The sequence below is a fragment of the Eptatretus burgeri genome, chromosome 8 (genome assembly GCF_056783735.1).
Source record: "Eptatretus burgeri isolate ZD-2024b chromosome 8, Ebu_testis_v1, whole genome shotgun sequence".
NCBI lineage: Eukaryota > Metazoa > Chordata > Myxini > Myxiniformes > Myxinidae > Eptatretus > Eptatretus burgeri.
Genome location: NC_140968.1, coordinates 20,003,409 through 20,017,203, shown reverse-complemented (window position 1 = coordinate 20,017,203; position 13,795 = coordinate 20,003,409). Strand labels below are relative to the sequence as shown.

General features: G+C 42.6%; 1 protein-coding gene across 4 annotated transcripts in view; it reads right to left on the bottom strand.

Moving 5' to 3' along the window:
- LOC147021256 (non-structural maintenance of chromosomes element 4 homolog A-like) overlaps positions 1-13,299 on the bottom strand; it is a 55,274-nt gene extending 41,975 nt beyond the window's left edge. For all 4 annotated transcript variants that reach the window (XM_085891062.1, XM_085891060.1, XM_085891061.1 and 1 more), the window contains exons 1-3: positions 13,070-13,299; positions 4,902-5,032; positions 4,508-4,731 (exon numbers count right to left, since the gene is read on the bottom strand). In XM_085891062.1, the coding sequence (XP_085747188.1) occupies positions 4,508-4,731; positions 4,902-5,032; positions 13,070-13,262 (548 nt within the window). In that variant the 5' untranslated portion in view covers positions 13,263-13,299. The remainder of the gene's footprint in view (positions 1-4,507; positions 4,732-4,901; positions 5,033-13,069) is intronic.
- Positions 13,300-13,795: the final 496 nt, after the last annotated feature.

Genomic DNA, 13,795 nt, shown 5'->3' with positions numbered 1-13,795 from the left:
AAATTTCATCCAAATTAGTCCACAACTTTTTGAGATATTTTGTTCACAAACAGACAGACAGAGACAGGAGTGAAAACTAGAGGGGGAGCACTCGGGAGAGTGCAAAACCTCCGCCGCCAATACTGCTGGGTCACTCAAGTGAACCTTATATCTTATTCATTAAATATGATGTCCAGTGCTGACAGTTATAGTTCTTTTCTCCAACATTTTTTTTTGGGGGTGGGGGGGGGGTGGGTTGGAAATCACTTAAAACATGTAAAAATGCAAAAAAATAAAAAAAAAAAATTAAAAAAAAAAATCGAAATTTTGTTGAAAAAAAAGTTGCAAACATTTTTTTTTTCTCACAATTTTTTTGGGGGGGGGTGGAAATCACTTAAAATATGTAAAAATGCAAAAAAAAAATAATTTTTTTCTCTAACAATTTTTTTTGGGGGGTTACAATTTTTTTTTGGGGGGGGGTTGGAAATCACTTAAAACATGTAGAAATACAAAAAAAATCTCTATTTTTTGGGGGGGGTAAAGAAAATTGAGGGGGGGTTGGAAATCACTTAAAACATGGAGAAATGCAAAAAAAAAAATTTTCTCTAACAATTTGTTTTTTTTGGGGGGGGGACCAAGTCCAAAATTTAATGGCATGATCCTGGGACCATACCTCACCCCCCCCCCCACCAAGTTTCGTCGAAATCCGTCGAGGAGTTTTTCCGTAATACTGTTCACAAACAAACAAACAAACAAACAAACAGAAAGGGGTGAAAACAGTAACCTCCATCCATCTTCGAAGATGGCGGAGGTTAACAACCTCCATCCACCTTCGGTGGCGGATGTAAGAAACAACGCACAACTAGATTTCTGCGATCACGAAGTGGTCACCAAGGGTAAGCCTCCCACGATGTAATGACGGGCATTTTTTTTTCAGTCCACCATATGACCTTGACATTCAAGATTTAGGGATAGACTGTACGTTAAGAAAATGTGTCCCCATCCACAAATCTATGCATAAAACTCAACATCATGAAAATCTGAGGACAATGATTGAAGTTATGATCAAAATCGTGTTTTTTGTTAATTTGGTCACAATCTGGAAAAAAAAGTCGATCAAGGACACTAATCAAATCAGGTGCACATGAGTGCAGAGCCACTATTATGATGCAAGAACATCTTGGAACACCAAGCGGTCTTTGAGATTCCACATTGGCAGAATTGAGCGATGACAAAAAACGAGTTTTTTATTTTATTTAAAGACTGCCATTTGACCTTTAACTCTGGGAGGGGGGGGGGGTATGATGTAAATCAAGCGGAAATGTGCCTTGGTCTAGGCTATCTGGAGAGGTGCAATTTTGTTCTGATTGGACAAACCTTAATGGAGTTTCAGTGAAAAATGGTAAAATGTCTATAATTGGGCCATGGCCTTAAAAATTAGGTCAAGGTCAAAAATGTTTTATATCAACATCATGTACGTTCTACCCCATTATTGATGCAAAATTAATTCCAAAATTCCAAACCGGCTCCGATATACAGCTCGAAAATTGGCAGGAAAAAAGGAAAGAAAGAAAAAAACCTAAGTGGTGGTTTAGTATTCCTTGGGGTCTAAGAATAAACTCGGTACCATTAAGAATTGGGGGCACAAATTGTAGAAACAACCCCTACAATAGGTATAAGCCCCCCCCCCCGCCAATGCTATGGCAGGGGAAGCTTAACGAGGCAAAATAGATAATGGAATATTTGTTCCTGTGAAGGCTAGTGTCGATCCCCAAGCAAAATAAACTATGGATTATATCAACAAAATGGGGGTCTAAGTGTGTGGAACATGAGGTCATGCAGTCCTCCTTCCAGTTCATCCAAAGCCAAGTTGTCTGGACCAGATCCATCGTGTATTTGTTATCTTTACATCCATGTGTTGCTGTTTGTGTTTTCCCATACCTTGTTACGGTGTATTATTCAATTGGTGTCTCCGAGTGTCAGACCTATTCGTCCAAACGAGTCGGCATGCAAATCCTGCCTCTGCTCTGATGCCGTGTCTCTCATTCCACTTTCTTTCTCCCAAGTGTTAACCTTTCACTTTCGCAAACTTGTCTATTTGCCCTCCTCGCTGAAAAAAAAACTCATTCTTCCTGTCTTTCCTTCCTTCATTCATTCGTTCTTTATCCCTTCCTCTTCTCTATCCATCCAAACTGAATCCTCATTGAATGAATTGCTTCTACTTTAAAAGCTTTTCGTAACGTATTAAAATGCTTCACTTTTATCATTCCTTCAGGAACACCATGTTCTTCTTCATCATGATATATTGCTCTTCTTTACAAGACATTTCCCAAACCTGTCTCACTCATAAATGCTTGGTCCATTGACCGTACCTAAAACTCCACTTAACTTTTCCTCCATGCTTTCAACAAGCATTAATTTCACCCCTCCCATGAGGTCTGTCCCTATAAATCCAGATTGGGAATCTTGAGAAGTCCAGTTTGCAATGGTTGTCTGCACAAGACCATCAATTTCCATTTACATCTATCAACGGCATCAAACTGTCACTACCCTCCCCCACATAACCGATTCCACAAAACCCCACCTCTTATCTATGTCCCCCTTTAGCCCACCCATTCCCATCTTCCCCCACCACTTCCAATCTCCCCCCTCCTTCTCTCTGCGAACATGGACCGAATGAAAGGTACTCATCCCAACTTTCTCTTCTTCATAGGCAGCAATTTTAACTCTCAACAGGAAAATGGAGTGAAAGCCGGGACATTTTCAATCAGCCATGGAAAAGCAGCAAAGGGTATCTGCCACTCCATGTTCTTGACTGCATTTGTGAATTTCATCCCCGATTTTGGCCAATGGAACATTCTCTCTTCTGGAACTGGAATTTTAACAGCATTCCTCTCAAATCCTTACCTTCAACTTTTCATACTCCCATTAACCCTTGCTTATGCAACCTTCTTACTTGCAGGTTGCAATTTTTCCTCCCCTCCTCTGCTTGTAACCTCTGCCACCGAAGGTGAAGGAGGTTATGTTTTCACCACTTTATTTGTTTGTTTGATTGTATGCATGATATCTCAAAACGTTGTGGATGGATCCGGATGAAATTTTGTGGACAGGTTGGGTGTGTGACAAGGATGAACTGATTAGATTTTGGTGAAGATCTAGATCCTGGAATTTTTTAAGCGATTCATCACCATTGAGAGATGGGGCCAAAAATTATACATAGCACAATATCTCAAAAAGTTGTAGACGGATTCGGACGAAACTTGGTGGGCACGTTAGGTGTGTGAGAAGGAAGAATTGATTCAATTTTAGTGAAGATCTGAATCCAGATTCAATAATTTTTTAAAGTAATTCTTCACCATTGAGAGGAAGGGCTAAACGAATATGTAGCACGATATCTAAAAAAGTTATGGACGGATTCGGATGAAACTTGGTGGACAAGTTGTGTGTATGTGGCAAGGACGAATTGTTTTGATTTTGGTGAAGATCCGAGAATTATTTGATTTTTAAAGCGATTCTTCACCGTTGAGAGATAGGGCCGAAAACGATATCGTACTGTGCAGCATATTTGAAAAATGTAATGAGCCCGATATGTTCTCGTGGTGGAGGTATGTGCTCGACCGAGTGCCCTTCTAGTTCATTCCTTTGCTTATTGTGTCCAAAAGTTGCCCCACTGTCCTATTGTTAGTTCATACCCTCAGTCACATTGCTCTTCCATGTGTCAATCTATTATTATAGAAAGGGGAAATTACAAATTAAATATAAAATCAGGATGCAACGACCTAACAAACAGTGCTCCCCACTGTAAATGAAGTCTCAAGATGGTTGTTCGGATGAGATGAGGTCAGATGACCTCGAAGCATTGGACTGTATTATTTGATAATGGGGGTGGGGAAGGGATTGAGGGTGGGGGGACGGGGGGGTCAGTGGAACAATCCACATTGCTTGATGCGATGTGAAAGAAAACAGCTGAGGTTTCTGGCAAGATATCACTTCAAAGCCTGTATTATCAGTATAAATTAATCATTTTGTGCACAATTGCAAAGGATCCCATTTCTCAGCACAGAGTAGTATTTGGATTTAAATCATGAAATCATTCCAGCTGCGCTTGTCAAGTTGGCATGCCTGATAAGTTTTTTTTTTTTTCTTCCAACTGCTCTCATTTGCATCATTTTTTTCCCATTTAGCCTACCCAGTGGCATAATAGTTTAAGCGTCCGCTCTGCTTGTAGGAGGTACAGTAGGTAATTTGATTCTGACCGTATCAGAGTCATACCAACCAAATAAAGTGTCGCTGTAAGAAATAATGCTCTGGGAAATCAAATCACTTTCCCCAAGGTACAGTAGCTGCAGATGTTTGAAGTAAATTCTGGCATCATCTCGTGCATTTGTCTACAGTATAAATGTGTAAATTTATGCTGCGGCTCCTCCATGACCCTTAGAATCACTTAAAAGAAATCATGAAAAAAAAATACACCATTGAAATCATTGAAGGCAAAAACTCAAGCAATCAAAATTTTCATTGCCCTCACATCAAATGAAATGTAGGAGCTTGTTGGATGTATTTTGATGCTTCTTGCCCCAGACGGCACCATGCATCACGGGGGAAAAGCTCCACCTCTCCAGTCGCATCATTCACCTGTGCTTCTTCAAAAGCATCAGAACTGCCGTCTCTCAACCCGTTGGGACTTGGCAAATCATGAACGTTTTCATTCCAAAGACCTACCCCTGAATAATTGTAACCCAAAAATTTAAGCTGGGAGGAAGATAGAGAATAGTCGATAAATTTCAAACATAATAATAAAAACACACTCGATATTAACCATATGATCAGAGAAAATCGATGATTGAAAGCAATTATTTTGGTCTTTCCATACTTGTACAAATAAAGTACACCGATACCCGAAAAAAAAAAAACATAATTACCGTGTTTGCAGCGAACAACATCGAATCAAAAGTGATTCCTTGCGTTTGTAACTTCGATGCTGCATCATTCCCAAGTGACGCAACCAAGACAATCAGCTGAGAATCAAGAACAGCCTCACGTGGTTGACTCACTGTAACAATGGTTTGGTGGGGGTTTGGGGGGGGGTGAAGTGAAGTGCAGGATAAATAACATGACATGACAACAAACATGATAAATAACCTGAAAATCAAAACAAACCGGCCATCAGACAAAAGCAATTATTGGTAACTGGGTAATATGCGAGGGACTTTCAAAATGATACAATCCGCCCGAGAATGCTCAGTGTGCATGCGCAGAAATCACTACCAACAACGCCTTTGGGGCATATTAACGTATATTGTGTGTGAGAGATAAGGAGTGCGAGCTAAAATAACTCACAAAACTTCGAAAAGAGGCTGAAAATACTGGAAAAGTACCTATGGGAGGGGAATATGTGCCTCTCCATTAGAGAACCTTTTCAGCTTGCCCAAAGGGCCGAGATCATATAGCTGCCCATACTGTAAAATCTGGATGATGTGGTCAATCACGGTGCAAGGCCCGAACCGTGCGTGCGCACAATGGCACATTATACACAAACCCCCCGACCATCGCTGCCAGTGAATAGACTTTGAACCTTACGAGAGTACCTCTTGTGAACATGGCAGCCTCGATGATATATTTAATGAACTTCTGCCAATGGAAAGACGATGCCGTGCATCATAACAAATGAATTAATGGCTACCAATTATTCAACAAAGTACATCTTCATGATGTGAAAATCCAAAGCTTGTGCCAGCTACATTTACGTGGGAGTGAGATGTACCAGACACACATCGTATCTGGTTTGGGTGCTTCTGATGGGAGCATCATATCTTAGGCTTGTGAATGCACTGGGTAAGTTTAAAATAAAATTTTCAAATGATGATGTTTGCTATTAATCATATTGGGGGGGAAAGGGTGTGAGCCACTGTTGGCTTGTTTTTACAGGCAATGATAGGAACTCGACACCTCTCATCCATAAATATTTCTCATATTTTTCGTGAGTCCGATTTGCATCCAGAAACAACAGTTATGGTTAACCACATTGAAATTTCCATTTCTTCATTTAAATGCTGAAAATAATGTTAAAAAGACGATTCGACTTGGATTTCGCATGAGCAACGGAAGGTTAAAAGTGCCCGCACTTGCAGAAGAAAGTCACTGAAAACGCACACAGCACATGTTCGAAAGGCCTCGTTAGCGATCACTTGAAGCATGCATGGAAAGGAGTGGTAAACAATGAGGAGGTATTTGTGTTCCTGTAAATCATGGCATGTCTGCATACGTACATGTGAATGGTTACTGAATGCAGAGATGCCAACTTTTGGAAATCAGAATTAGGGAGGATTTGCAACCGACACCAAATAACGTGCGCGAAGCGCACATCTCGAGCGCGGAGCGCTCGACCCTTGCGGCGGGGTCCAGGGCCCGCCTTAGGGCCCTGGAAGCTCTGGGGTTCTAGACGCTCTCTAGTGCCCTCTGAGCCCTATTTTGGAGCATTTAACATGTTAAGAATTCCCACTTTTTGAACAAAAAAAGGGGAAAATTGTGCACTTTTTAATGTTACATGTATGTTAATATTAGTAAGTTAGGGGACAATCAAAGATTAACAAAAAGCACAAAAGAAGCAATATTTTTCTTACCTTACTGGCTGGTACTACTGCTGCTTGCTTTTTCCATGGCAGCTTTGCTGAGTGACACCTGTGTGGCTCTTTTAGCCCTTCTGATTATGTCTTTGCTGTATTCTCTCTGGTAGCAAGGGGTGCTATGAGCTAGTTTTTCAATTAAGAGAGCTTCCAGGGTTTTGACACTCAAATTGGGACGAAATTCAGTATGATTCTTCCGTACAAGACTGAGTGCCCGCTCACATGATGCGTTCGAATGAGGAATGACCAAGATTCCCTTCATCACTTTGCTCAAATTAGGATACTTCTTGGCACCAGTGCAGGGATCTGTGAGCTGTGAAATCCGATGCCACTGCTCATCCACTCTCACTGTCTCAGTAGCAATTGTAGCTATGGAGGCGTCTGCCTGGTAGTGAGCGAATTCACTCTCAAGACTGTCTATGTCACTATCACCGCCACTGAACAGACAGGGGAATTTCTTGATGAAAAACTCCACACAGTCAAACCCCACTTCTTGGTGTAGCTTAACATCCAGCACCTGAGCATGCTTGGCTAATTCATCATCTAGCGGCCAGGTTTTGAAGATGTAATTGCAGGCTTTCACATAATATGAGCGAACTGCACTGAAGAAACCTTGGATGTCTGACTCACTCAGAGTGAAGGTTGATTTCTTGAGACTCCTTTGTTCCCTTATATACAGTTTGGCATCGTTCCCAATCATGAGGTCCTCATCATTCTTCTGATGATTTCTGTCAGAGAAGGGTACATTTACCAGAGCAACCGATGACACCGATGGTTTCAAAAACCGTACGAAGATATCTTTCAGACCATTCAATTCTCCGTGCAGGAGATGAATACAGGGTTCGTCTCTTTGGAGCAGAAGATTCCCCTTCTCAAAAAGCTTGTTTGCATATCGAAGGAAGAAACAATAGAGTTTTGTTTGTGGAGACAAGAACATCCTGTTGACACGTTTTTCTCTAGATTCCTGCACACTGTTTGAGGAAGATGCGCTTTTAGTTGTAGAACTCGTAGTACACTTAGCCGCAGGGCGATCACACTTGCGTTTACTGCCAGCAGAAGAGGTCAGACTCGTAGTACCAGATCCAATTTTACGTTTGAGGAGAGAGCTTGAGGTAGGTGCAGCTAAGGAAGAAGACCTCTGATTCGAAGGTTTTGCTGAGCTTCTATCAAGTGATTTGGCAAAAGCAGAACTTAACTTGGGTCCTTCTTTGCCTGTAGATGGGACTATCACAGTCTTTCTCGACTCTGAAGGGATCTGCTTTGTAGATGAACGTGATGAAGGGCCGGTGATGCTACCTGCTCTCAGCATTGGTTTTGGTGCTGTCCCTGCTGTCTTCTTCGCAGCAGATACTGCAGTGGTAGTGGTGAATGCTGCTCCACTAGTGCTTGATCCTGCAGTGCCAGTACTGGCAGATACAGTGCCGTCCTTCTTGCTCGTTGTTAGAGTCTTGGCTACAGTTGGTTGCATTTTTCTTCGTACTTCTTCTTTGAAGAAGAGGCGAAGTGGCTCCCACTGTTCAATCAGCCTGTCTAGGCACTGACCAAGGGACAGCCACCTTGTTGCGACATGCTTCAGAATCTTGTGTGTCGGGGCATCACAGAGTTCTTGCAGTGCTTTCACTCCTTTGACGCGTTTCCTACTTTTGTCCAAGTAGTAGTAAATATCGATGAGAAAGTCATCTAATTCAATGGGTAAGGCCTGAGCCGCCTTCTTGGCCGTATTGTGCATCATATGGCAAGGGCATCCCATGATGTCGCACTCTGGATTTTGTTTGTGGATATAAGCAGCGACTCCTTTGTGCTTGCCCACCATGACAGAGGCATTATCAGCACAAAAGGAAACACAATTTCCCCACGGAATTTTCCTGTCACTGAACTCATGATCAAGCAGTTTGAAAATGTTTTCTCCAGTGGAATCTTGTTTGCACGCAGGCAAACTTAGCAAACCTTGCTTCACAATCCCAGCACTGTTGTCATAGTACGAAATCAGGACAGGATATAGCTGGGCCTCACCACTGTCATTGCTACCGTCTGTAGCTAGGCTAAATGGAGCTAGTCTAGCAATATCGGCAATAGATGAAGCAGTAACATTTGACAACTCACCAATTATTGCTGAAGTTTTTGTTCTTGCACATCCATACTTTGAAGCAACTTTTGAATCTGGAAACATCTTTTGAAATAGAGGTCCAGCATGATCTGAGACTGATATGGGCAAGTTATGTTCCACAATAAATCCACTAAAGAGAAGTTCCGCTCGGGTAACATCCTCTTCCTCGCTTGTCCCTTGTTTGGTGAAATAATTCAGAAGTGTACCGGTACTCGTGCTCGAAGATCTCTCCTTTGCAATGTCTGTGTGCCGTTTGCTTCCAACGTGCTTCCGAATATCATCGCGACCTCCGTGCTCAACTGAAATATCAACGCTGCATACTGTACAATACGCATGATGAATTCCTCTTTCAGACTTTCGAATACACGGGTATTGGAGACTGTATTCGGTCTTGTACTTCTGAGACCATTTCTTGGTCTTCGTAAGCTTCTTTTCTGCCATTTCGTAATCAACATCGAGGGCTTGAAGCATCGGTAACTTCGAAGTCGATGTTCCACAGCTGCAGCGCGACTCGTAGAACTCTCGCGGCTGTTAAACACCGCACGGTGGTCGCGACCGCCGGGCTGGTATGGGGCCCAGCTGCATGCAGTGAGCGTATCGCATGCATATACACTGTGCATACATACCGCATGCACTGTATTGCACACATACCGCATGCACTAAATCTCAGTGCATGATCGCATAAGCGAGATCCAGACCCAATGTTTCACTGCTCCTCATTTGAATTTGCAATTTTTTTTACGTACAATTTGGTAGCAGTGAATGTTATGGAGTTACCACATGCTATACGTAGCAGACGATGCTTTTCATTCAATTCTCATACTAGTACATTCTGATTAGTGAACAGTGCAAAAATATCAAAATTTCGGGAGGATAAGGATAGTGATCGTAAGGGCGGGAGTTTGGGTGAATTTTCGGAAGCCTCCCGATGAAATCGGGAGGGTTGGCATCTGTGTGAATGCCATTTACAGACAATTTTAGTGTCGAGGCCACATATCGTCATCCTGAGGGGCTGTTTTCCACCGTTTCCCTCCTTCAACTTTGAAGACTTTTTAGAGAATGAAGAAGAGGCTCTTCTGGTACATCAACCCCTTTTCCCAACCACATGTTATGTTGTTACGCCACGCACGCGAAGCGAAAAGCGGGGTGAAGCAATCGGTTCAGGTCCATCCGTCAATGGCAGTTAATGATGGAGGAACAACAAATTTAAATTGAATGTTATATTTTGAACACGAATCGGAAAACAAAACTGCCGTTTAACAGTACGTTGGCTCTATATTCGTCCCGTTCATACAGGTGGAGAGAAGAGTGAGATAATATTTTTTACCGTCTGCCTATCTGACAGTCAAACAAATTTGAAAATCTTTCCAAACAGGAAACTTACTGTTTCTAAGGATGTTATAAAGGACACATACAACAGGAACGAAAAGGCAATGTAACATGTTAGATAGGGTGGTGTAATAGACACTGTCAAGGGCAGTAAAATGGCGATAAATTCTGGGGAAATTTTTTTTTATAAGACTTATTAAAATTGAATTATATACACCCGGACCCCAGCATTCGCGGTTCCAACATTCGCAGGTTCCGCATATTTGCGGTTCATAACTTGCGACATGCTCCTACATTCGCTGGAAATTGCCCCACGTATTCATGGTTTTTGCAACGATTTTTTTTCCCACGAGCCACGAACATGACCTGCTTCCTGTGCGTGTATTGTCGCTTCAGGGGATCAACATAGTTTTGTGGGACATCTCCCATGTGCATTTAAACATACAATGCTGTACGTACTTTATCGTAGCTTCGCAGCAAAAACATAGTTTTCCGGGATGTCTCAATAGTGTAACACGTCATTCCCCATGACGCCACCCTCCGTGAGTTATTTACAGAATGAAAACACCAACAGCATCTACTGATGTATTCGGTAATTACCAGGTCATCACATTTGGACATTACACAATGGAAACATTGAACGCATCTTCGTGTAAATCACCATCTTGCTACAAACAGCACTATCTGAGCTGTTACATTTTAAAAACACTCAGCATAATCGACCTGTAGATAGGAAAGATGTGTCATGTCCTGTGAGCTAAAGAATGGAAACATTCAGCATATCTATTAGTGTAATTAGCAGCGAGCTACATACGGACTAATTACACAATGACATCACTCACCACATCTATTATCAGCTGCCGAAGAAGCATCACCTCTAAAAATCCCCCACAAACAATGCGCAGACTACTCACTGCATCCTGCATCGCCATCATTCTCGTCCCGTTGCTCTGCCCTGTGTATTCCCCCACACTCCATTCATTCTTCGAAAATGGCTCCCAAGAGAAGGATAACACTCAGAAGGGTGCGACTCTTAGCGGACCACTGATATGGGAGAAGGCAAAGCTCCTGCCTGACCATCTCTCTGGCACGGGTGGTGCAAGCATGAGCGCAGTGGGTAAAAGTGGCACCTCCAGCCCGTTTACAGCGAGTAGGGGGTGATTCCACCGCTTCAAGGCACAATACAATTTGCGCAACATCAAGCTCGTAGGGGAGTGTGCCTCTGCAGCTTACGATGCGGCCAAGGCATTCCCTACAGAACTCGCGAGCCTCATCAAGGAGAAGGGGTACCTTCCGGAGCAGGTCTTCAGCGCTGATGAGACCGGCTTGTTTTGGAAAAAAAGATGCTGACCAGAAGTTTCATCTCAGCACGAGAACAAAGTAGCTGGCTTCAAGGCTGCAAAGGACTGGGTTAGTATCCCTTCTCCTCTGTGCAAATGCAGAAGGGGACTTCATGCTTAAGCCCATGCTGCTCTATCATTCCCTGAACCCACATGCGCTGAAGAAAAAAAAAACCAAGAAAGCGCTACCCGTGTTCTGGAGGGTGAAGTCTGAACATTTTATGGACTGGTTCCATAACTGGTTTGTTCCTCAGGTCAAGAGGTACCTGGCAGGAAAGAACCATTCGTTCAAGGTACTCCTGCTGCTTGACAACACTCCTGACCATCCCACGGACCTGAACGGCGCTCACCCAAATGTTGAGGTCATGTTCCTGCCGCCGAACACCACCTTCCTCATCCAGCCGCTCAACCAGGGCGTAACATCAACTTTCAAGATTTATTACACCCGGCGCACCTCATCTTCATCACCTTGCAAAGTTACGTGTGCTGCGTTTGTTTAATAAAAAAATGGAAACGGTACATGATGTTATTGTTGGTGTTGTTTTCGTTTCATGGTATGGTAAAGAGACTTTAAAATGCATTCTTCAATAAATTTGAAATGGTACCTGGTGTTGTCATTTTTTTTTATTTGTAAGCATCTTTAATAAAATTGTAATCATGCACTCGTGGTCGAAAATATTTTAAAAACTTTAAAAACTTTCCCCTTTGAACCAGGAACCGCCACGAACCGATAAGGTTATCCCCTTTGTATCAATTCCCCGACTTTGGTGGTGTCACCATTTGTGGCCTTTTTCATGAACCGGGAACCATCGCAAACCAATAATGTCTCCATATCCCCCTCGTCTCCATTGTAACAATGACAAAACACTCACGGATTTTACCCCGACATTCACGGATTTTTCGGGGCTCGGCAAATCTCCCGGAACCTATCCCCCCATTTCCCATTGAAACAATGTTCCCATATTCGTGGTTTCAACATTCGCGGGGTTTTCCTGGAATGTATCCCCCACGAATGACTTGGACATTTGGAAAACGAGGCAATCTGTGGAAACATGGAAATTTTTTATGGTAGCGCATGCAACCATGCATGTTCTAACCAGACTCAGTGGCGTAATACTTAGTGCGTGCGCTCCGAGTCTGGGAGTTTGGTGGTTCAAACCACAGACGAAGCGTGACAAAGACTTCAAAATTGGTATGTGCTGCTTCCTTGCTTGATTGATAGATAGATATACAGATAGAGAGACACAAAACGCTGGGAAGGCAATGGCAAACCACCCAACATAACCCTTGCCAAAAAACCGCTTCAGCAGCACCAAATGCTCTATGAAGACTATAGTACAGATTGGTTATTTTTTTATGCATGTTCTAGAAACGTGTGCACATGGGCAAGCATGCCAGTGGCAGTTAAGGAAAAAGCAGAACACAACTGAATAATTCTAGTCATATGAAGACGGTAGATAATAAAAGTCCAAATATCATAAATTTTAAATATGTCAAAAGAGATTGACAAACGAAACATGAAAGCAGTAAGCCGCATAGTTGCGATCACAACATCGTTATCAAAAGTAAGTAAGCAAACCTCAAGGCTACCTTACGGTACATGAATAAGTTTTGAAGCAAACAAGCAAATAAATAAATAAAAACTCCATGAATCGGAAGGTAGTCTGGTGAATCGGTATTGTACGAACCTTTTTCAATGAGGTCCTCAGCTTGTTCCAGAGTAGATGAGAGGACATTGTTTTCGTCTCTCATAGTTTCTTCTGGATTGTCTAAAACCACAGTAGTAAAAATATTTAATTGGTTAGAAAAGTTTGCAAGCAAATCATTTTCTTGAAATATCAATATCAATATATAAGGGGGAGGGCCTCTGTTCCCAAACATTTGTAACTAAAAGGAGAAGGGTGTGTGTGTGTGTGTGCGTATGCATGTATGTTTATATATATATATATATATATATATATATATATATATATATATATATATATATATATATATATATATATATATATATATATATATATATATATATATATATATATATATACATACATATATTGTTGCGAATTCGCGCCTGCCGGCGTGCGAACGGCCACGTAACTCGAATCGCGGCACGTCGCCCACCGGACGGACAATCCAGTCGTGACCCTCTCGGACTAACGCCGGGAATTAGTCACGGGTGGACGTTTCGGTCTCACCACGATCGTGCCAATCGGCTCCCGCGTGGGATAGGGTTGCTCGCCAAATTCGACCTACCTAAGTACCCACACGGAGGGTAGACCGGGCGATCGCACCTCGCCGCAGGTCGACTTCGGACACGGGCCACTTTAAGCGACCCGTTCCGTACTATCGGGATAACCGAGCGGTGTTATTCGTCGGCCTCGACGGTTCGATTAATTATCGGGCGTTATAGCCCA